Source organism: Pelmatolapia mariae, linkage group LG7, assembly GCF_036321145.2.
Source record: "Pelmatolapia mariae isolate MD_Pm_ZW linkage group LG7, Pm_UMD_F_2, whole genome shotgun sequence".
Lineage (NCBI taxonomy): Eukaryota > Metazoa > Chordata > Actinopteri > Cichliformes > Cichlidae > Pelmatolapia > Pelmatolapia mariae.
The window spans coordinates 24,343,832-24,369,902 of record NC_086233.1 but is presented as its reverse complement, the minus strand read 5'-3'; the positions used below and the strand labels follow the sequence as shown (position 1 = coordinate 24,369,902).

Sequence of the window (26,071 nt, the reverse complement as noted above, 5' to 3'; positions counted from 1 at the left end):
TTTTTAGGGTAGAATTTTTCTCCCATTTCTTTTTACGTGTTTCTTTTCCTCGTTTTAATGCTGTGATGCAGGAGCATTGGAAGAATTGCAAATTAGCCTGTTTATCTCGTTGATTTGGATCTTGACTTTAATATAAGCCAAATATTTGCTCGTTTGAGGCTTTATTTAGGGCTCTAGACATACTGTCGCTTTGCTCAACAGGCTATGAAGTAAAAGTTTTACACGCCAATTTTATTTGCCTTTTCGCCTCGTGTCTTGATCACAACACGCTGCAAGGGGCTGTGCACTGAAACCAACCGCGATTTACAATCTGCATTTTCAGTCGAGGTGATTTTACTCATGTTTTCTGCCCTCGCCGACAATAAGGAAGGTTGAACTCCGCTGAGGGAAGGTTTACCTTGTTTCATTTGCTTGAGTTTCTTTTGCCTAAAAGATCAAGGACAGTAGCAAAGGATCTGTCAAAACTCCGGAGAGCGAGGCTATATGAAGATCGAGACACAGTTGTTGCTTTTCCCTCGCAGAAATGCCAGTGCGTGCTGTGACCACCAGGTTCATGTACAAGGGACTTTGCACTATTCCAGATGTCCTCACCTACCGGACCCCTGTTAACCTGCCTGAGGATGAGGTGGAAGGTGAGGCTTGTTGTTTTTTGCTATCTGTCTGTTTGCTTGCTTTGAGCATGGTTTCAACCAGTGACAGTAACGATAACAGCAGTAACTCCCGAATTTGAAGTTCAGCTGCCAAATCAGGACCCTGGAGAGCTCCAGAGGGTGTGCGCTGTATAACCTTTTCAACAAATCCGACACCAGATCTCTGTGTGTAAGATCTAGATGGTTTATAGTTTTGTGCTGGGGAAAATACTGACAAACTGTATGCTCTTACTTTTTTTCTTGCTTATGATTTTTGGCACAAAATTAAGCTGTAGAAATAGTTAATCGTGTTTTTTCCATTCATACATCAACCAGAAATTTCAATTTATCATCTAATCACAGCGACGGGATATTATATTGTGAGTAAACTGCATGTTTATACACTGCATTTCTCGGCTGTACCCCTGACCTCTATGAGACTCCGTTGCACCTGCTGTTATTTACTCATCCAGCCAAGACTGAGACACAGACTGACGAGTAGAGGGACTCTAAATTTTGTTAAAAGGGAAAGATCCAGGAATGGACAAAAACACTATAATGAATGTCAAACTCATAAATATAAAACTGCAGATTACTTGAAAATCGAAGGCAGACAAAACTCATCAATGAGATTGAACGATGGACTCATTTTGATCCATAAATTGCATCATCTCATCTTTTATGAATTGCATTAACCAGAAAAGAAGAAGAAGAAGAAGAAAAGAAGCTTTCATGCTGTACGGAAAGGGCAAGTGAAAGATTCACTTAAGCATTAAATTCACACTTGCTATTGTAACTGTAGGGCCGAGTTGTTAAAAATGGAGGTTTTGTTTTGCAAAAATGGTCCTCACAATGAGAATGCACACTTGGCAGCGATTTGGAACAAAGCCAGGCAGACTACAATAAAGAGATAAGTCAGATCAGATTTGATATTGCCAAGTCTTTTATGCATAGGGAATTCCATTTCCCCTTTCTTCTGTCTGTAGGTTGCCCGGGCCTCACAAGTGGCTGCCTGCCCTTGCTTCGAGCCACTCATTTGACATTGAAAATCCGCTATCTGCAGACACAATATAAATTAAATTAAAAGATTGACTATGGAAAAGCAAGAATAGAACAACAGCAGTAAAATGTTGGCGGGTGGTGTCATCAACAGCCATGCAGCTTTTCAGGTATTGGGAGAGTCTTTCCAAATTGTAGTTTACTAATTGAGTCATTAAATATTCAGAGTAAGACAGACCACTGAACCATGAATGTATTTACTGCAGGGAGGATTCACTGAGCACGTAATGCACTGCTACGTTTGCATGGCCTCACACCCTAGCAGTGCCCACAGTAAACAAGTAATCTTCCTGTTTTCACCTGCTCCAGTGGCAGGTAAAATGCATTAAAGAGCACTGTAAGTTGATGAGGGAGGCAAGAGAGTTTAAGATGAACCTCTCCTGTTTACCAGCACAGAGCCAGTCCAAGGCTTTGAATCTGCAGCCTCCCACTTACCCTTTATACCACTGCTGCGCCACCTTAACGCACTCTGAGGGAGCTGCAGCACTGCCTAAATGAACCTTTTTGGTCTGCTGCAGTCCAGGGTTTCTGAAAAATCCCCCCTCTCTTCATAGAGGTCCGAAAATCAGACTATAAATGTTGTTTCATCCACAAAATCTTTAATTATATTGGGGCAGAAGTTCCCTGATTGCACAGCTCACGTAATTACTTTCTCTAATCATATTTATGATAATCTTTTTTTTCTTGCAAGGTGCACATATATACTCCAAGTGCAACTGGACATGTTTAGAATGATCCTTGATTCAGTGAGTCTGTCACAGTCAGAAAAACAAACCTGATAAAACACAGATAACATTTTATGCTTCATAAAATGTTATCTCACTGTGCCATGCTGCCAATAACTTACGCAAGCCTCCATTTTGTCTCTACGTGTATCCTAACATCTAAACTCATCATCAAGCTCACAGAAACTATAATAGCAGTAAATCAGTTTTTAGTAGTGAAGAGCATGCAGGCGATGAGTTGTGCAGTTAAATCAATGGGACTTTTTTCTTGGTGACATTGTTTCAGGCACGTGTCGACTGCCACTTTGGAATACACAAAAAAAAAAAAAAAACACAATACAAGGACAAGAGGACCTTGCATCCTGTGCAATGACACGTGCTGCAACATGGACAGTACATAGAACAACCCGTCCCAGACAAACAAGTTAAAGAGTTTCACTTTACCTCCAAGTTTTAGTGTTGATTGATTTTCTCCTGTACCAGTAAACCAGCAGCATAAGAGCTGCAAGATGCATTGTCTAAACAACCCCCCACTCATTAGCTGAAACACAGTGACCCCTACAGTTCAGGCAAGATGGGGAAAAATGTTGTGTAGTGGATCTGCAAAATGGAACTGAGCACTTAGCCTGTGGGGGGAGTTTTATCTGAATCTCTGGTGTAGCCACTAGAAACTCAGGCCAAGACTTTTTGTTTTGTGCGACGGTCTTTGTTTGCGAATGCAGATATATTTTTAAAAAGCTCCAAAAAATAATATTATTCATCTTCACATAATATCCAGTACCTTTGAGATTTTCTACAAATGTGACCTTTTCAGAGGGTTTTAGAAAAAACCCCAAATCTGTTCAAACATCACTCATCTTTAGAACTTTAGAGGGATGTACCAGGGGACTGAAAGTGAAATATCAGATAGCTTGTTCTCTGTTCACAAGTTCTTCATATTCATATGCAGAAAACTGTTAATGATTTGTGGGCATGAGGTGAGATCTGATTTTCCAACAGCTGTTCAGTCACATATTTGAAAAAAGGTGGGCAGCAACAGATTTCAGAGAGGATAAAAAACATCACCCTTTGACCTCCATCCTTCATCTGAGTTTAAAAATGTATAGCTATCAAACACCAGATTTTCCCATTAACAGAACCATCAGTGGTACCACAGAAGCACCATGAACTGCAGTGCCTCTGTTTTTTTCATTGACTAAATATTATGTGCATTAAGGTTATTTTACGACAAGACCTAGGGACCTTAAATGAGGATATAATTTACTATGATGTAAGGAATGACCTAACTTCTTTAAAATATAATGTAAAGTTTAAATTAAGAACAGCTGAAGATGGCATTAACTTAAAACTGAGTCAGATACTACAGAATCACGTGTTGGCTGATTTTATGCTGCAATTGGATGAATATAACCAATAAAATGAAAAAGAAGTTCTAATTATTTCAGTGGTAGAATCAACACTCAACAGAGATTATATATAAATCTTTATAATCCTGTCATCTTAAGACTTTGCCATTTTAAGCTGCCATTTTATTTGGATCACAGTCTTAAGTGCAACATAATGACATCCCTTCCACCCCTCCAACAACCAAACCAGGCAGTAACTGACACTGTTTCTTGAAAACTATACGAGCAAGTAAATGCATCAGTAGGAATGACAACAGTGAGGATTACAGAGACTTGAATGGAGAGGACATCCTCTGGACTGGGTGAAGTTGAGGGAGGCTGATTAGGGGTGGTAGCTCTTAATGGATATGCAGATTCCAGGGAATGTTTTTCGAACAGATGGTTGCCTAGGTGGGCAGAGCCGGCAGCAAGGCTTCCTACCCTTTTCTCTGCCCTTGTGTCACGCACTTGTCATAAAGCCTGATATGAAGCCACACTATTGTAAAAGCAGCCGTACTCCCGCCTCTTAGAAATCAGTGCGCATTTGTATATCTGAGATCTGTAGATCCCTCATGTAAAACTGGATCGGTTTAACTCATGATTAAATCATCTTTTAAAAATCCTAATCTGGGCAATGTGGTGTTGGGTACGCTCTCTGTATCCGTGGAATAAAAAACTGCCTAATTCATCACAAATTATATTTGATAATTAAGCCATTATGTTAATGACATGGCAGCAATCACTATATTTAATCATGTCTCTGAAGAAACCCATGAAACATTTATGTGTGCGTTTATCCTGTAAACACTGTTAGGTGAATGTCTATGTGGACATTATGCAGTGCCAAGTTTCTCTCTATTTAATAAGCACTATATTAAATCCCAGGTCCAGAGCCAAGTGCAGCTCATTATACATGACCGACTGGGATAACCTCTAATGCTCATATTGGAATTGATCCAATTCATAATTACACAAATAAATAAAACACTCAAAAATGTATATTGTATACAGCAGTATGTACATGTACAATACTTAACAAATTTATTAGACCACCTGTCAAAAGAATAAGTAAAGAAAATGTTTGTTTTTTTTAAAAACGCCTATACAATTAAATATTATATTATTATTATTATTATTATTTTTTAGGCAAATAGCAAACTGAATCCATGTTTTTATTCCCAAATTTGAGAAGTTAGAATTAATCAAGTATAAAATTCAAGCGCTAAAACTAATTTGTCTGTTCAGGAATGCACGTAAGTACCTGTAATTTGGCATCTTAATTGAAAATGATAGGGTGATTTACCCTTTTGTCTGCTTTTTTGTATAACGGTAAATTTAAAAATTCATGAATAACAACAGTAATTGTGTTTTAGCATTAAGGAGCTTGCACACACAGGTGGATTAACTATTAAAGCAACATAAAAAATTATTGTATTAATTATCAATGCTGTTAATTTATGGCAGCTGTGGTGTGAGCCTTACATTGAGTGGTGCTCTAATTAATTTGTTAAGCACTGTACATGAGGTAACAGACAGAGTCTGTGGGTCTTTATTGACATTTTATCAGCATTTATGGATTACCAGAATGAAATATACAACATTTTCTGATAATTATGCAAATTATCATTTTATTAAGACATGATCTTGCAATGTCAGTATTAAAATGTCTAAAACACACCCCATAACCCAGAGTAAACTGGTGCTTTAACTACACATGTGCTGGCACAGATAAGACACTCTTTTTATGGCTGAAAACAGCCGTGACTTCCTGCCAGTTAAACTCTTGGAGGTCTCTACGAGCTTGTATCGTTCCTCGGTGCATCACCGACAGAGAATGTGAACAATATTTATAGATCGCAGCCAGCAGGAGAATCCCCCAGACGTCAAGCATTGTAGTGGAGTGCAGGCCTTCTTCCACTTTGTATGCAAAGCTGTTGTCTTTTGTGCTTACAAATGGAGTTCCTTTTTGCTGCAACATTGTAAGCAGGCATTATATGTGTTATGTTGGTTGTGTTACTGTATTGCAGGTGCCTAATTATACACATACAGTGACAGTGGTCAGGACAGAGGCTGGACATGCTCTGTACATATGCAGGTAACGCTTTGTAGTAATTCCATCATTTATAAGCTTTAATGATCATCATTTGCAATACATTAATATACAGAGTTGTATTAAGAAATCATCAAGCCATCTATAAGTTTAAATTAGAACATGACCATGAACAAATTATGACTACATCGTTAATAAGTGATGCATTGTAGGAGCCTCCCTGGCAGGTCACAGATGGTGCAAAGGTTCAGACTGAGGCCAGATCCCACTTGACACAGAACCTATGTGATGAATTTCTTTAACACTGACACGTTACAATCTGCTGGCGTTACATCATTCATAAATTTAATGTAATTTGTAGGTAAATAAGTAAGTCAAATTGTCTTTCTGTAGCACCTTTTAAGATAAGCATCTCAAAGTGCTTCACAAGAAAATGCCAGAATATTAAAAGAAATGTTTTAAAAAGACAAACTGATTTAAAAATAGCACAATCATTTATTGTGCTTATAAGAGACTAACTTAAAAGTAATAGCTCATCAAAAAATAAGCTTTACTCATGACTTATTCATCATTTGTTCACAATAAAATTGTTATAAAGAGACGCTACAGTTAATACTCACATCCGACTTACAAAGAATTCAATGTCTGAATGTTTTATTTTTTTAATCATTTGCTAATAATTTGTTCACGATCACAAATTTCACTTACAACAGATTTGTGTTGGCACTTATCAAACATCCCTAAACATAATGTAAACTGTAGTTCATTGTTAACTAAAGTCTTATGAATGAGTTATAGCTGAACATTATTATCAGGTGTTACACTTGTAAGCAATAAGGTTTAAAAACAATAATCATGAGCTGTGTGTTTAATGTAGCTTTCTGCGTGGTCAAAGATCTGGTCATTAATGTTGCAGCCGGACAGAGAGATTCACAATTTCAAATAACAACACTATCACAAGACGTTAATTATGAAACTGCGTCCTTAATCCCCCTTGTCTGCCGCTAGGCAACAGCCATATTTCATTCACATCATTATACTGAGCTTGGAAATGCTCAAACATTGAGCTAATAAACACTCAACTGGTGGCAAAAATATACTCTCACTGGTCACTTCATTAGGTACATCCTTCTAGTATTGATTTAGACCGCCTTTGGCCTTCAGAACTGTCTTAATTGGTTGAAGCACACCCAATGGCCAGATTGCTTCAAGCTGATAGGATGGCAACAGTAAGTTGCTGTGCTGAACCGTGGAGAAGATGGGCTACAGCAGATCTCCTGTTCCACTACATCCCAAAGGTTATCTATTGGATTGTGATCTAGTGACTGTGGAGGACATTTGAGAACAGTGAACTCATTGTCTTTCAAGAAACCAGTTTGATTTGAGCTTTGTGACATGGTGTGTCAGCCAGCCGGAAGCAGCCATCTGAAGATGGGTACACTGTGCTCGTAAATGGTCATTAACAATACTCAGGTAAGCTGTGGCATTTAAATGATACTCAGATGGTACTAAAGGGCCCATGATGTGCCAAGAAAATATCCCCTACACCATTACACTACCACCAGCAGTTTAAATTATTAATGGAAGGCAGGATGGATTCATACTGAATGTTGCAGACTCATCGGAGCAGGTAGTATTTTTCCAGACTTCTGCTGTCCAGTTTTGGGGAGCGTGTGTGAACTGTAGCCTTGGTTTCTTGTTCTTAGCTGACAGGACTGGTACCCGGTGTAGACTTCTGCTGCTGTAGCCAATCTTCTCCACGGGTCAGCATTCAGAGATGCTGTTCAGCACAGCAACTTACTGTTGCCTTCCTATCAGCTTGAAGCAATCTGGCCATTCTCCTCTCAACTCTGGGATAAACGAGGCATTTTAACTGAAAAATGCCACTCACTGGATATGCTCTCCTGGTTGTGTAGTGCAATGGTTTATACAGTTGCCTAACAAGCAAAAGATTCCCAGTTTAATTAGACGAGGAAATACAAATCCCTTTGGAGTTGCGTCAGGAAGAGTAAAGATCTGCCAAATCAAAACATCCGAAGCTACCCACTGTGGCTCTCTCATGTGACTAAGGGAGCAGTTGAAAGTAGCTTTCACCATAAACCCTAGAGATGGTTGTAGGGAGAAATCCTGGTTGCAGTTTCTGAAGAAACCATGCCACTTTTAAAGTCACTTCATTCACTTTTCTTCCTTGTTTTGTGGGCTCAGACTGAACTTCAGCAGGTTGCCTCTACGTAAATTGATCGAGTTGCTTTCAAGTGATAGACTGATTTGCATTAATCTAATCAGGTACCTAATAAAGTGGCCAGTTAGCATAATAATTCTATGTTGTTGTTAGTAGAATCCTACAGGTCGAGTTAAAGGTCAACGTCAGTCTTAAATAACTTGAAATGGTAAATTTTGTCCTAATATGACCCAGCAATGCATCCATATCACTGGAGGAGAAGTTTGCATATTCTAAACAGTAAAGTTAATCAGTCTGTTTGTTAAAAACTCCACTTTCCTTTTCTGTTATTATGAAAAACATGAGAAAATTAGTAATGACAATGTGTATAAAAACCTGAATATCATTAAACAGCATGGAAAAAGAAGAAAAACAAGATAAGGGCAGAAAATCAACACTTCCCTAACAAAAGACATCAGTTGAAGACAAATCTGTGCTGTCTGTCTGATAAGTTCAAAACAAAAGCTAATAAAGTTAAGCTGTAATTCTCAATAATTTTCCTGAAAGAAACCAGTCACATGTTTTCAACTCAGCCCACAAAGAGCTGCAGGTAGTCATTTTAAGTACTTTTACACAGCAGGAACTCTCATACATGCCGGGCTCGTGCAGGGCATCATCACTGTGTTCGGTGATGGCATGTTTGTGTAAGTGTAACAATACATGCAGGCTACAAATCTGCAGAAGCAAGTAAGTAGATTAAAATGTTGTAGTTTTATAAGGTGATTTGTGTATTAATCCGTCTCACTGCTGTACACTATGGGGTTAGTGCATCTTTTTTGCCACATCACAATTGATCGTTATCATATTTTTGAAGCGCTCAGTTCACACATCAGGACAGATAACAACAGGGGTGTGAGGGTGTCACTCTGTACTCGTTGTGTCCCCTCGACACTTTCTACATGCATCCGCACTGCATGAACTCACATTTTTCTCGTTATTTGCGATAAGCTGGGACAGAGCCAATTAAGGTGTGTAAAAATGAGTATTTAAACTGCTCCTTTGTTTGTGTGCTGGACAATAGAGCAAAGTCTGGAGCTCCCCGAACAAATTAATTCACTGTTTGTTCCCCTGCAAACCCTTAAATCCCAGTTAGGTGCCTGCTAATGTTGGGGGGGGGGTTAGTCACCTGGAATCAGTTGGGGTTTTTTGATTCAATATAATCATGCTCTAAGCAGCTATTAAGATTATTTAGTGATGTTAAAAGTCACATTATTTTGACAGCATTTGTATTATGTGCCGACCTACTTTTGCTCTAATGCATTAGCAGAGCTCTCTCTGGATACTGATTAATATGACTCACATGTAGTATGAGAATGACGGATGTCACGGGTGTCATCATACTATTACTGACATATTCCCATGGGAAGGTGAATTATTTAATGAGTAGATGTGACTCATCTCTCCCACTGATTTCTTTTTTCTTCTTTTTTTACCTTCTAAACTGTTTTCCACCAGAAGTCTTCTTTTAATAAGAAGACTGCGCTCCTCATTTGTTGACCAAAACTTTACTTTTAAGTAGAGCATGTCAATTAGTGCCAGCGACTTTCTCTTGTCACCTCTGGACATGCAATCTGAGGTTGCCGGAGAAAGGTGCCTAATTTAAGATTCCCATTTATTCTGGAAAAGAATCAAGTAACGCCTTTATTTTCATCCCTTTCATCCCAGCAACTGGCTGACACAAAAGGTCCTGTTTGATCCTGACTAACAGGGTGCAATTAGCAGGAAGGCCCGAGTCTCCTTTCTCCTATGCAAATGTAGCCTCTGAATGTGACTGGACACATGTAAATATGCAATTCATCTGGTTTAGACTCACGTAAATTTGACATCTGATATGAGACCTGAGCGTGAGTCTGACACATGAAATGAGCTTTAATAATGTGGTGAGATGGAACATATTGCGAAGTGTGAAGTCATGTTCAAGCAGTGACTTCGGCGCGGTGAAAAGAGGCCGTTGTTATTCTCTTCTGTTCACTTCCTGTGGAGCAAAGAGACTTCTTCATCTACCCCCCGCTGTAACAGCTCTATTATCGTATCGTTCAATGTCATGATCATTACTGAAGGTGAAGAGGGTTGGTTTTTTTTTTTTTTTTTTTGCAGTAAACTGGACAATCACAGTAGGGCTTTCTCAGCGGTGGTAGTGCATGGTCGATACCTTTTCTCGAGGATAACACTGCTTGTGTTTTTTTCTTCTGAAGGCAGCAGTCGCTTCCTCTGAACCTCCAGCATTTACATTATCTCCTCCCATGCATGAGAAGCAATGTGAAAGAGGTATCTTTTAGCTACTCTCTGTCCTGTTATCTTTATTTTTCAATGGGTCCCTTCATCAGTACTTATGGTGTGATGGGTTCACTCAGCTCAAGCACTTAGATGTGACTGAGAGCGCTGAGGAAAGGTTACAGTAACTATAAGCCATCCACACTGCTTGCAGACTAAAGAAGAATTAGCTGATAAAATATAAACGAGGAAATAAATACACAAATCCCAGGCATCTCTTCTCTTTGGAAATCTCGGCAGCAATGACACAGTGGAGGAGTTCCATGCTATCGGTATTATTTAGTAACAAATGGCTGAGCAATTCACCAAACTGAGCTACAGAGCTCAAAGGGAGGCCATCATCAATCAGTTGTTCTCATATAAATATTAGAGGAGGTTTGTTTTCTAGAAAGTGCTAATTTTAACACATGCTGTGCTATGATACACTAACAATAAGGATCATTTATGGTGAGTATTTTTTACTTCACATAGTTGCAGTCTCATTAATTATAATTTAGCTATTAAACATGACAAAATAAAAGATTTACCTTCGAAATATAAAGATCATAAACAACCCCACATCCATAAAATTAGGGATGCTGTTTAACATGTAAATAAAAACAGATTTCATAGACCCATATTTTATTCACAATGTAGCACAGAAAATATATTAAATATTTAAACTGAGAAAATGTACCATTTTAAGAAAAGTATTAGTTGTTTTTTAATTTGATGGCAGCAACATGTCTAAAAATATTTGGTCTGGGGGCAACAAAAGGCTGCACAAGCAACAGTACAAAACATAATCAGCTGGAGTAAATCTTTGCTACTAATTGGGTAATTTGCAACAGGTCAGTAACATGAGTTATTATAAGAAGAGCATCTTAGAGAGGCAGAGCTTCTCAGGTGTAAAGGTGGACAAAGGTTCACTAATCTACAAAATACTGCATCTACAAATTGCTAACGAACTACTGATCAGTGTTCCTCGCTATAAAACTGCAAAGACTTGGAATATAATGTACAGTGTTAAAATCTCCCAATTCTTTTAATCTTTGGGCTGAAGGAAGGACAATACTCGGTGTATAAATGCTCAATCAACAATTATTTATTTCCATACAATTTAACACTTATGTGCACAAACCATCCGGATGGGGAGACATGCATGCAGAGGGTCACAGCAAATCTCAAACTGGTGGAGGGTTACTCAAGCTCTTATAGCCTCTAGTGGCCCCCACCTAGTCGTAAAAGCCTAAACATTCACATTCTTTCTCTCACACGGCGCCTAAGTTATGACCTCGGCTCCTTGTTTTTCTGCTCCCAACAAGGTGGTGGTATGGAATGTGGTCTGTCTCTTCTACTATCAGAACAACAAGGCCTTCTGCACCCAACATTCTCTTCATGATTCAGCAGTATGAAATGTCAAGAAACAGTGTAACACATTCACAGCAGATCAATGGTACAGGATAATACACACCTATCTAACAAATCTAATAATTGTCACATTCTTTTAACTCAGAAGTATAATGGAAACTAAACTACATACACATCACACAATCTAGACTAAGGGCTATAATATGACCTACCACAGTATCATAATTCAACTACTTTGATTACAGATATAAGGTAACATATGATAGCCTAATAATCTCACAACAGTCATAATATCATCAAAAGATTTTGAGAATCTGGAGAAATCTCTGCGTGCAAGGATGAAACTCAGTGTGGGACACCTGTCATCTCTGGGCCTTCAGGTAGCACTGCATTTTAAAAACAGCTCAATCATGCAAAGAAGGAAAAGAAAAAGCCAAGTGTGAAGCAGCAATGACAATCCAGAAAGGCCAGGCTTCTCTGGGCCAAAGCTCATTTAAAATCGACTGAGGAAAAGTGGAAAACTGTTCTGTTGTCAGAGAACTCATTTTTAAAATTCTTTATGGAAAATATGGAGTAAAAAGGAGAAGGACCATCTGGCTTGTTAACAGCACTCAGTAAAAAAGCTTGCATCTCTGATGGTATGTGAGTGCACTAGTGCATATGGAATTGGCACCTGAAATCTGCAACGAGATCGATGCTGAGAGGTATACACAGGTTTTACACCAACATATGCTCCCAAACAGACTAGTATTTTTCAGGGGATGACTATTTCAGCAGGATGATCCTAAATTTCATGCTGGATGGCTTCATAATGCAGGAGACTGAAGTGGACAGCCTGCAGTCCAGACCTTTCAACAACTGAAAACATTTAGCGCAACATGAAATGAAAAAGAAGATCCAGGACTGTTGAGCACTGTTGAACACCAAAAGTCCACCAGCTGGTCTCCTCAGTTCCCAGACATTTATGCACTGTTGTTAAAAGAAGAGAGGATGCTACACAGTAGCAAACATGGCCCTGTCCCAACTTTTTTTTTTTTTTACATTGTTGCCATCAAATTCAAACTGAGCCAAAATGGTACATTTTCTCAGTTTAAACATTTGATATGTCTTTTGCAAAGCACTTCATTCTGTTTATATTCACAGTTTTCATAGATAACCAAGATTTTTTGGAATTGTGGTTGCATTTATACATTTGCAATTCTGCTATCTCTGTCTAATATCTCTTTTTATTTATTTATTTTCTTAATTGTTATGCAAAAAAGTGTCATATTTGGTCATGTTTATCTCCTGCACGCTTTTAAACACATTATGATTTAAGTAAAGGAACCTCAGTGACTTTTCTGACCCTGTCAGCAGCACTGAAAGTCCGCCAATGGACTTCAGTGGGCATGGACCATTTTCAAAGTTTTTATTTATTTATTTTTTTGCTGCACCAGCGACCACCAAGAATGTCTCTGTTAGGCGGTCATAAAGGTCAGCAGGATCTGTCGGCTTTCATGTTCATGTTTTAGCTCTTTTGGAAGGTCAACAGACTTTTAAGCCCTGACCTCAGACCTGGCTAAAGTGACCGGTGTAGACAAACCAGCTGAAGCTTACACAGGTTCTTATATTTAGGGAAAATTTGGAAGTTTTTGGTTAGATAAAAAAGGAGGTAGTGATTTAAGAAAGAAGACAAACATACCTGTTAAATGAATCAAAGGAACCCAGTATAGTTTTATTTATATAGGACCATTTCTTACAGTTATCTCTAAATGCATTATTTTATAAAATAATGCATTTCATCTCAAAAAACCTAAAAAACAACAAAGAATTTTTATTAAAGAACCTGGACCCCATAACTGCAGATCGGGAACATGCTGATCTGCAGAAAGGACAAGGCACAAACAAGAGGAAAGAGAGGACAAAAAGTTAATGACATGCAACAGTCATGCATGTCATTAAGGAGAGGGGCTCTGCAGGATGAGCTGGTAGCAGCAGGGATGGGGTCATCTGATCCAGCTCTAGAAGCAAGCAAGAAAGAATGAAAGAAAGAAACAAATAAACAAACAAAGATTTTTTTAAAAAGATTATGGGGTCCTGGATCAGTAGACTGATAGTTGAAGGTGCTTCCTCCCCTTGAATTTCAGCTTCTAGAAACTGTTCTAGGAACTGCAGTCTGAAAGCAAAGTGCTCTGTTGGGATAATTCATACGATGTGATGTCTTTAAGATACCATTGGGCCTAATCATTGAGGTCTTTGTATGTGAGAAGAAGGATTTTAAATCATCCTGGATGTACAGGGAGCCAATAAAGAGAAGTTAATATTGGAGAAATATGATTTTACTCTCTAGTCCATGTTAGTACTCCCAGCTGAAGGCGTTTCAAAGAGCCACTGGGATGTCCGGCTAATAAAGGTTTACAATAGTGCAGTAACAAAAGCATCACTCTGAGACGACATGTTCCTAATTTTGACAGCATTGCACTTGAGCCAGTGTCATGTGGCTTCTTTTATTTCAATGACATGCTCAGTCACTGGAATAAAATGTAGTGACTGCCGGTGTTAAATATATTGGGACGAAGCCACTAGCTCAAATAACCTACACTAATGCAGATCAACATGCAGATCAACAGGTAAAAAATTATCAGACCTATCAGCCATCGAGGTTACAGTCACCACTATGACCCTGTTGGTCCAACTTGCCGGGAAATTGTCAGTCAGTATTTCTTTTTGCATTAATATGGAACAATTTGATGAAATTGTCACCTTTGCCTCAGTAAATTCAGATGGCTGTTTGCAATAATACCCCTCTATTATATGCTTTTATACTTCTTTCCCTCAAGTGACTCTTTCATCCAACTTTTGTAATAGAAGATGTGTGAAGGCCAATGAGAGTGCTCAAACCAACCAATGACAAATCAACGTTGTTTGTTGACTACTTGACGTGTTTTAGAAATTTGTTGAAGATGGTTTGGCAAACAGTTGGGTTTGCAAGTTTTTGTAACGAAACAGGATCACAAGTTAATGTCATGCTGAGAAAATGAAAGGCTGATTTCTCGAGATAATCACGCAACTGATCACAAGAAAACTAATTCTGCTTTGTCTCTGGGATCTTGGTAGCTATGGAGACGTGTAATTTCACCATCTAATTTACCAGTGAAATTAAGTTTTGCAGCAGCATCACAGAAGTGTACGTGCACATAAAGTTACTGTACAGCAGAGAATAAATAAGTAGGGTCGATCTGAAAGTTTTAACACAACACGGTTTCTGCTCGTGTCAAAACCTTGACTGAAGTGCAGTCTGGAACTGAATAAATGACACTCCATTTTTAAGTTAAACCAGTTGCTCCAGTTTGCTGGATACCATCTGTGCTGGTCAGCATGAACTATACCATGATCAGGAAGGATGGGACACTTAAAACACACTTGATTTAACTTCTATTTATCATTGTTCCCATCAATGATAAATAAGAAAGCACATCAAAGTAGAAGCTGCTGCCTGCTGTGCGTCTCTCAGCAGCACAAATCAATGGACAGCAGCAAGGATGTTCATTTCTTGTCATCTGCATGTGCAAGAAAGAGAATGTTTTACAAATCTACCCTTATTTGTGAAGATAAGCGCACCTTTATGCCAAGAAGCAAAACCACCCTCGCTTTATTAAAGTGAAATTATAATAAATAACCGTCACCCATGAATCACACATCAACAACAGCCTAAATTTATGCATTATCCATGAAGCTAACGATACAGAAAAGGAGAAAATTGTTATTGTTAGTATTTTTAAAGCCTCCTTCGTCCCATCCAGAAAAACAGACAAAAACAAAATGTATAAAGGATCTTTAGGATCTTTTCAGAGGATCTCATGTCACATTATGTGTCATATTCCCCAGGGCATCACAGCAGCTCAGACTTGGTATAAAATGATGAAAATGAGATTTATTATTCCACAATTAGATAAACCGTGCATAACTAGATAAATTAGCTTATCATCATAAGATATCAGAAAAAAAATAACTGAAGGCATGGCTGCTCTCATTTCCTGTAGAGTTAAACAGAAGCAGTTTGTGTTTTGGATTTGGATACAAGTGTGATACACACATATATTCTTCATGAAAAAAGCTGTCCCTTTTTATTTCATTACATATTATTTCTATGCATCACCACTTATTTCCGTGAGCCCTTCTGTTGGCTTTCTTTTAAACTATAACAGCATAACTGCTTTTTCTCTTATCTCATTAAAACCTAATCATTCATGCACAAAACAGACATTTTGTGATTGATTGTACAAATGCTAAAAACTAAGATTCTGGATTTTTTTTAAATTGTTTTTGTTTTAGAGTTTTTGTTATTTTTACATCCAAAAGTAAAATCCCAGCAGGACCTCCCAAATCGGAAAACAGTTTTACTTTATTTGTGATTTGTGTTGTCTTTCCAAGATAATACAATTCTTATTTGTATTGTTCACTCCTTTCTAAATCTGTAGTGCTCATTCAATACATAATTTTTTAAAAATTGATTTAGATGGATTGATAAGTAGGCCAGCACAGAAATACTTTAAAGCTGCTTTCTTTCTAATGGCCACCAGGGGGCAAAAAGACTTCCATTCCCGACTTTTAAAATAAAAACACTTAGCTGAGGGCTTTATGGCTCTGTTACACCAGAGTAAAAACAAGACAGAAACCTCCTTGCAGCTAGAAAATTTGGTGGATGAATTAAACTTTTTAGCTTTCAGAGACCGATTTTGAAAGTAGTTGTGGCAACCAAGTTGTTGCTCAGAGGTTGAGTGTGCAGCACCCCCAGCCTCTGGGTGGGCAATAGCTTGCTTCCAAATAATCCCAACTGGGAATGGATTCTTCCTCAAACAGATTGGTGAAGGTTTGACAGTAATTACCATCTAATTTATAAATGCAGATGGATTGCTGACAGGTTGCAATCAATCTGAGTCCATCTGCACTGATTAGCTCAACTCATCTGCATCATAGTTAAGTTAGTTTAAGTTTGTATTTATTGTGATTTTCATGGTATGTACATGGCAATAGATTTGCAGTTTCCATCACAGGTAATCAGTTTATTGTTATATTCAGATCACATGTAAATGCCAACTTGACCCATTCAATAGGAGACTGACAGCAAATGACTGACGTGGTTTGGGGACTATTAATGGGTCTCAACCTTCAGAGCAAACATTTAAAGGTCGTGGCCATGGTCTCCAAATGCTATTTTCACCATCATGACTTGCCTGATGACTTTGGACTCAATAGCTACTTTCAGATCTTGTTGAATATTGAATATAAAAACCATTTCGTAAAAAGAAAGATCGATAAGTCTCAGCAGATCTGTTTTCAAAACACTAAGATGGCGAACAGTGGATGGCACCAAAGTGGCTATCTTTTATAATGTATGAGGTCATTCTTAAAAAACTAAACACCTTGACCCTTTGTTTACATTTGATTCGGCTCATAACGGTCTTCGTGTCTGAATAAATGTAACAATAAACAGTCAGACATTTACATAATGTCTTGTGCCACGTTCATTCATTCACATGGCAATTTATTCTATATATACAGAAGTTTATCGATCAAACACAAACACCACTGGATGCATCTGGGCTCCAGTGTTGCCCAGGGACACTTCAACTTCTAGTCTAGATTGATCCACTGACACATTTCACAGCATTTTAGGAGCCACGTTACTGTTGCTGCTTTGAGCAATAACCTATTTCACACCAATATTAATAATTTGCTTGATAATATTGCTTTCAAATTGTTTTCCTCCACTCTCATATTGCAGAATTAACTAAAAATATTCTGTCATACAGACAGAATATAAATATATAAATAAAAATCAGTGATTCAAAGATTTTCACGACCTGGCTTCAGACAGCCGAGTGGGTGCACCCTCACAGCAGTGCAAGGTTACAGATATTCTGATTAAGGACTCAAAGTAGACACCTGAGTCTGCTGAATGTTTTCCACACTTTGAGTAAAAATTCAGTTCCATCACTTTGCTATTGTTGTATTGTGTGTTTACCCTGTGCGTATTTGTTTATTTGCAAGTGAACATTTTCCCACGGATGTGTAACATGCAATGTTAGTACGAACGTCTCACAATGGGGTGCTTAAAGTACTTTATCATGCCCAGTGTGACACACAGGAGCTGGATACAGTACTGTCAGTGATCATGTTACAATGACTTTTGTTGAGACTTTGTCTTACCACATCAATAAGGTTGTAGTACTTCCTTCTGCAAAATGAGCTTGACCATGTGTGTTAAGATGTCAATATTGATTGGACAAACGTCCAATCTCTGTTAACTTTAAAAAGGACAGCCTTTATCAGAAGTAAATCTACACATTCAGCTACATAAATAAGCCAATCAATTATGTTGGCGATATCAATAGATGAGGGAGAAAAAAAAATAGTGAAGCGCTTTAGCCTGTGGAGGATCAAATCTTGACAAACAACATTTACATGTTAAAAAATGCAAATTATAATCAAATTTTTCAACAAAGTAAACACATACTTGTGTCCCTCATGATTCCATCTGTGTATTTTTTTTTTTTCAGATAAATATTCACTCCTCAGTGTGTGAAACAATCTGTAGTCCAGCCACTGCTCAGCTGGCTAAGAGAATTCATTATTTGTCACTGGCATCAGAGGTCACAACACTGAATCTGGGCCGGTGCTCGGGGAAGATAACAAAACTCAAGCAGTGCTGCTGGGTGTAATTTAGACAAATATGTTGTGTCTGATGTGTCAAGGTATGGCACAGACAGTGTCACTTGTCCAGGAGGACCTCAATTTACGTTCCAAAGACTTTGTCTTGTAGTGCTTTATTTTATTTTATTTTTTTAAAGAGGATTATACACTGCCACTATAACCACAATTTGCAAGCTATCACTTAAAAACTGCTCTCATTCATGTGCACAAGATGGATAGCTAGTACTCGTCCTCGTGTGGGCTTGCATGCTAATTGTGGTTGCCAAGTCACATAAACGCATGCAAATTGGTTTTCTACATCATATAAGCACTCAGCGTAATCACATGCTTTACATATGAACAGTTCATCCAAGCCCTTTGGTTTAGAAGCAATTTTCAAGATAAAAGAGTGTATGTTTAGCTTATGCTGGTGTTTGATGAATGTCTAAGTATTCATAGGTTTCTTGTGGATTAGGTGGATGTCTACGTGTTCTGTTAATTCCACCTTTTTATTCTCTGCAGTGTCTCGGGCTATCACTGCTCAGTTATCGGCTAATATCATTGATATATTGATGTAAAAATTATACTTCCAGTTCATTTTGTTTCTTGTTTCATCCAATCAAGCAGTGAGCTGAGCTAGCATCCAATAGTCTTGTATATTTGAGGATCTACATCAAAGAACTACCGGCATTCAGTGCCTTTGAAGTGCAACTGCTCTTTTTCACCACTTCAAACAGAATACGGTGATGCCGAGTGAGGACAGGAGCCAAATGCCAATGTTTATGGATTATTTACCAAAAGTTGCAGTTTTAATTAGAAACACACGAACCTGCTTGCAGTCAGAAGTGATTGTACTATGGCCACAGTAGCAGGTACTGGCTCAGAAGATCACTTACTATGAATGAAGAATAACACTGCATCACAGTGGGAAATCATTTAAATATCTATCACAGGCATAAACTGCTCTGCTTTTATCCTCAACAAACCCTGAAACAAAGCAGATAATAGTTTAGCCAGGAAGACTAGAACATTGCCTTTTTCATTATTTCCCATTCATTATTATTTACCAGAGGATTTAAATTTACATTGTGCACTTACATGTTCAAACACCTCTCTGTTAATGGTTGTGTAGTATTACAGTCTGTCTGAATGCTCAAGCATTAAGGATAGCTTTTGAAGCACTATCTACAAAACCATTAGCACTTGGAGCCAAAGCACTGGCTCAAACTAAATGCTTTACATTTATAGAATAATTTCTGCAAAGCTTCACTCAGATACCTCACTTCAGGCAACACTTTTAACACTACCTAGCTACAATATTGCAATATGATGTGAAGGATAAACAACTTTTCTCCTTATTTGTATTAATAGTGTGTTTTATGCAGATGGATTTTTCTGTGTACACAGTTGTTTACTTGCTTAAAAAAAAAAAAAAAATGTCCTGCACACAGATGAGCCACAACCAGTTGTCTTTTGCATTTATACACACTAACTCATTGGGTGGTTAGTGCTTCATGCGCTTATTAAAATGATAGTTTGTAGGTAATTATGGAGGCAGTTATATTTTACAAGAGCGTAATGAGTTTTGCAGCAATTTTATGCTTTTGCAACATGTAAACTGTTTTGCAGATTTGAAGAAGGGTTTTGTTGGTGGTCATTTTAAATTTAGGCATTTTAAATGAAGAAAGAAAGACTGCAGTACATGATGCTAAAACACTCATCTCCTCTTTTTTTCTCTCACTGGGATGCTGAAACTTTTAATATTGCTCCCGTCATGTTCTGTGGGCTGAAATTTTAAAATGCAGCGTTTCTGTCTCAGTATATTCTACTGAAACAATCAAACTACACTCTCATAAAAAGTGTACACTAAAGGTCTATTTCTGTCTTTGCAGTTCCGATCTATATGTACATCTTTAAGGGCAAAAGTTTGTATGCTTCAGTGCAATGTAAGGATCACATTTGCACCTCTTCTTCTTTTTAAGGTGCATCATTAGGAGACAGCTGGCCAAAAAGAAATTAGGCAATTTACTCTTAGATTTAAAGTTTCTGCTGTTTGGTTTAAATCAGATAAAAGTAATTTGGTGTATTCTGACTTGTTTAACTCGTGTATACCAGCAGCGTGGTGCAGTAGGGCAGCACTGTTGCCTCACAGCTAGAAGGTTCTGGGTGTCTTTTCCCTGTGCCTGGTGGTCAGAACATTCACAAGCAACTCGCGTTTCTCTTTTTAGATAGCATGCTTAACGTTATCATTTAAAATCAATTGATAATTAGTTGTACTGTTTCAAAAGGTTGTAGCTTTCTGTATTAGACATTTCCTGTATTAGACTTCCCTTGTCACACATTTTACCCACACATTTACCGAACTGAGTTTATTCTGGAGTCAGCATTTGGAGGAGCAGCATCGTTTCTGTAGGATTTATTCAAAAAATAAATGAATATTTTTACTATTGTGAAATATTTTGGCTCATGGAATAAAGAAACTGGGAGAAAAAAAAGTTGCTTTCACTCTTCAAACACTCAATATTCAGCTATGCCTCCTCTTTCTCAAAACACAAACATCTAAGACAGAGGGATTATAGCCTTTTGAGCTGTGACCCACAGCAGCTGTTTGAAGCTGCTTTTACTTTAAACTCTAAAAATAAACACCCTTTACTCGCCGACGCTGAAACCAACATGTTAAAAAACCGTCAGTTCAACGATAGCCCTCCAGTAACATGTTCGTTCTGTGTGCCTTCTTCCACTTCGCAGAGATCCGTGAGGCTTTCAAAGTATTTGACAGAGATGGGAATGGCTTTATCTCTAAGCAGGAGCTGGGGATGGCCATGCGCTCACTGGGCTACATGCCCAATGAGGTGGAGCTGGAGGTTATCATCCAAAGACTTGACATGGATGGTGGGTCTCTCTTGCTCTCTCTGCTGCAATTATTCCAACATGTGAGCTGCGTTAATGACTCGTCAATGTTTCGCTTGTTTCATCAGGCGATGGCCAGGTTGGCTTTGAAGAGTTTGTCACATTACTTGGTCCTAAACTCTCTGCTGCTGGAATGCCTGACAAGTTCAACGGAGCAGACTTTGACTCAGTGTTTTGGAAGGTATGCACTGTCCCATAATCCCCACCAATAAAGTTTAATCTAGTCATTTGAATATCAAGCCCTCACAAACTACACTCCAGTCAGATAACTGCATCACATTTTGTGGACACCGGTATCCCCATTCCTTACAATCAGGAGTATAATCAAATTAATTACTCTAATATCTGATTTCTATAAAATATTTATACACTGCTGTTTATTGCTGACCTGCAATTTATGTGCATCACTGAAGGGCATCAAGGCAGAAGTTCTTCCTCTGCTAATTAGACCTCTCCTGGTGTTTTCTGTTTTCCCAGTGCGACATGCAGAAGCTGACTGTGGATGAGCTGAAGAGATTGCTTTATGATACTTTCCGTGACCACCTCACTATGAAAGACATTGAGAACATCATCATGACTGAGGAGAACCACCTGAACAGTCCAGAGTCCCATGTGGACATTGATAGTATGTCTTATAATATAATTTTTATAGTATATCATACATTTCTAAAGCTCCGCCGACGCAATTTTGTTCTCTCTCTTCTTCCCTTTCTTTCCGCAGCAAGCCCAACACAACAGGAAAAACACACTTGTGTGCGTAAAAGCCTGATTTGTGCCTTCGCTATTGCATTTATCATCAGCGTCATGCTCATCGCAGCGAATCAAATGCTCCGCAGAGGGATGAAGTAAATACGCGATGCCTGCTGGTAACAAACAGATTTACAGACAGACAGGGAAAATGCAAATGTTAACCAAAATACTTTATCATTTTGGGTTTTATTCACAGCTGACACCCTCGATGATGCAATCATAGCGTCGCTCTGATATGGATAAAATGATGTCATGCAGTGGTTCTGTGTGACCACTAATCGTAGTACAGACAATAGAGTGAAAGGTATTTCAAGGGCTGATTGTTATCCAAAACAAGTCACATCTCATTCATTAAGATTGCTGATGTTTGCTAAGATTAGACAGAAAATCAGGCTCCAATACTCCAACATTTCAGAGTGCAGCAAGTGTTGTAACAATAGCTGTGCTTTGTCAGTGCATTTAATGTTGCTCTCAAGAACCCTGCCATTTGGAGTGCACCAAGTAACGACAGCACCAATGATAGTAATAAAGCAATACAAAAGCGGGCCACATACTCCGTAATTTCAAATCGAGCTAAAAACATAAGGACAAATCACTGTGCGCTGCATGCTGTGTCTCTTATGTCTCTGTTTACTGTAGTGTGTCACGACTTTCAACTTGCATCAGGTCTAACAGACTTAACCAGCACCTTCTGCGATCTAAAAATACCAAAAAAGAGCCCCTCAAATTCAAAACACAAAACTGGTTTACTAATGGATGTATCTGTCTGTCTGTCGGTCAGTTAGATTTGATTGGTTCACCCCTTTATCCAGCTTGAAATATTTCCATGAATGTTGCACGTAATTCATGGCACCCATGCTGTGAGATCTAATGAATTTGGCGGTGCCCTGTTTTGTTTTTTCTCTGCTATTTTGTTGATATTTTTGCTCAGTTTTTGTGATAGATGAACCATAAATGAGTGAGCTGCATTAGCATTAGCATGCTGTCACTCTCATTAAGATCATGCTGCCGAGCTAAGGCTAGCATCAGAGTGCTGCTGTACAGTTTCAACAAACTGCTACAATGCCTGAGCTAAAATATTGTCATGTTACATTTATTTTAAGACCAACACAGAGAGTTTCATGAAATCATTCAAACTGTCAGGTTTGTTTCCTGTCCCATCAGTTGCCACAAACCTAAATCATGCATTCACTAACTTGTAGCTTCAGCTTCTAACAAAGACCTGTATTTGAATCAAAATGAAGGCACATTATATTTAAACAAACGGACAAAAAGAAAATGTGAAAGCATCCAAATTTTTGCAGCGAGAAGCATAAACCGGTCAACAAGCACAGCAACTGGATTCACAGCTCAAAAGAGAGGACCTACAGTTGTGATCCACAACCGCATGTTATGTACTCTAGTCAAATTATCAGTGGAAGAAACTCCGACAGGCCTGTTTCAAAAGAAATGTCATACTTTTTTCACAATTAATTATTTTGCTTTAAAGCTCAGAAGCAGCTTTCTTGGCTGAGCAGATTGAGATTGCTTTCTAAAGCAAATTGATTTTGTGTTAGCGGTAATGTGAAACAACTGTAGCTGAAGAATTAAACTTAGAAGTAAACTCTGAATTTAAAGTGTGTCAGAAAAGGAGATCACAAAATTCTTCAAATAAACCAGACAAGAGTGTGTGCGTGGGTTTTATGTAAAAGCTCCAGATACAAAGAGAAATACTGGTATCTTCATGTCCAACCAAACGAATATCCATAGCCTGCCTGCAATACATGCACATGCTGCATGTTTCGAATGTGCGCATCTGTAAGACGCATCAAAGTCATAACAAGGCACTAAAAGACATTTGAGTAGCTGTATGACACGAGCTACCAGCTATAAATAAATCAAAAGAAGTTTAGAATTTAGATAAAACTAAATAATAATTGTATTTATAGCAAATAAGTATGAAGTAATTCAAGCTGCCAACTTGCATGTACATTAGATTAGAAGTAAATGTGTGTTATATGTGCGTGAGATTACTGAAATCTGGTGTAAGTGTTCAAATAATTATGCAATTTGTAAAGTGATCATTGCAAAAAAAAAAAATCGACTTTTTTGTGGATGTGCACAGTATTACAGTTTTTCGCAATTGTTAAGACACGTTTCTTGGCAATTTCTGTCATCTAAAAACACAAAACCCAGTTTATAAACTAAAAAACTGAAAGTTAGACAAGTCTCCTCTGGCAAAAGCTAGCTATATGACTATCATGACTCTGATGAATATGTCACACTAAGAAAAATCCAACTCAATGTTCAGAGCACATATTTTCAGAAAAGGTCAATCTGTCTGTTCTACAACTTGCACAAATGTATACATTCACCGGCCACTTTATTATACACATCTGTTAAACTGTTTCACACAGCTGTCTTATCCGCAAATCACATGGCAGCAGTTCAATACATTTAGGCATGTAGATATGGACAAGACAATCTGCTGTACTGAGCAAGGAAATTTATTTAAGTGACTTTAAACATGGCATTTTTGCTGGTGCCAGATGGGCTACTCAAATGGCCTCCACAGTCACCGGATCTCAACCCAACCAATCATAGCTGTGTATCCCACAAACTTACAGCAACTATGAGATGCTTTCATGTTAATATGGACCAAAATCTCTGAGGAGTGTTTCCAGCACCTTGTTGAATCTGTGCCATGAAAAATTAAAGCAGTTCAGAATGCAAAAGAGGGTCGAACCCTTTACTTGCACTGTGTGACTAATAAAGTGACAATTTCCTGTAAATGCACTGACTATTCAGTAAACAATATTCAAGAATTTGGTGGCAGAGAACATGATGAGTGTGGTTTGAATTCTTTGTCCTGCTCCACTTTCTACTCATAATTACCAGCTGTGCAATCTGACACCGCTTAAACTGAGTAAATAACATAATTAACAGCAAGCCTGAACAATTTTAAGTTGTTTTTAGGAAATGTGCTTAACTTATGCCTCCTGCGGTTTCCGTTAAGCATCACAAGTATATCAGTGTGAAAATCTGAGTGAGAGTGTATTTAGGAGTAAACTAGATCTGCAAATTGCATCTAACTTTGTAAAAGAAAATGTTTTGCCAGGAGAGTGATTCATTTAATACTAGATTTAGAAAACCTTGTGTGTTATCAATTCAGAAAAACTGTAGAATACTAAATACTTTGCAGTATGCTGTGAACAGTAATTTGACATATCATAAAAATGTTGTTTTCTGGTTTTTACACGGACCACCAAAACAACATATTGTTTAAAGTATAACATGGTTATATTTTCTTACTTGGAAAGTAATACATTAAATCTATGTGGATTTATTATGAATGTAAGCATAATGTTTTGTAAAAAAAAAAAAAAAAAAAAAAAAAAAGTAAAAATAATTTTAAAAAGAGGGGAAAAAATTAGGTTTCAGATATAATTTTCCAGTTTGACTGGACATTCAGATAAAATCTTTTGCATGTATTTACGCCATGCACACAACTTTTTTGATTATTTGTCATTTTTCTGAATGTTTTCTTTAACAAAGTAACAAACAATATTCTCTATATTTTTTTCTTCCTCTTTTTACCTTAAAGGTTTATGAAAGCTACATCAGAGTGAAAGTATATACTACTGAGAGTCATACTGGCAATAAAACTGATATTTTTTCCGTATATAGTAGCTGTTTATGTAAAAGAATTTAAAAAACTATTTGTATGACATCACATTACCTCTCCATGAACATATCATGTAAAGTATGGGATTTTATGTGAATGTAAAATATAGTTACTGTGCCAAATCTTAACACGTGTGACAAATATTGTGTCCTATTCTGTAGGTTACTGTGTTTTGATGAAAAGATTTATGTAAATTTTGTCAACAGATTGTTAAAAATGTTCAATTTAAATGTAAATTTAATTTTGACTGTCAAGGTTTTCTGTTCTGTGCCTTTTGTAACTTGGAGTTTTAAAAGCTGCACTTTCATGAAACTGAAGTAAAGACGTAAAAAGATGGAAAATCAATCACATGAATACATGGCTTGAGGGAAAAAATGAT

The 26,071-nt window shown here is 37.8% G+C and overlaps 1 protein-coding gene across 1 annotated transcript; it reads left to right on the top strand.

Moving 5' to 3' along the window:
- Positions 1-371: 371 nt before the first annotated feature.
- cabp7b (calcium binding protein 7b) lies at positions 372-22,335 on the top strand. The gene is made up of 5 exons (XM_063480656.1): positions 372-632; positions 21,117-21,260; positions 21,347-21,459; positions 21,756-21,903; positions 22,000-22,335. Exons 1-5 carry the CDS (start codon positions 524-526, stop codon positions 22,125-22,127), a joined length of 642 nt encoding a protein of 213 aa, XP_063336726.1. The 5' UTR covers positions 372-523; the 3' UTR covers positions 22,128-22,335.
- The last annotated feature ends 3,736 nt before the right edge of the window (positions 22,336-26,071 follow it).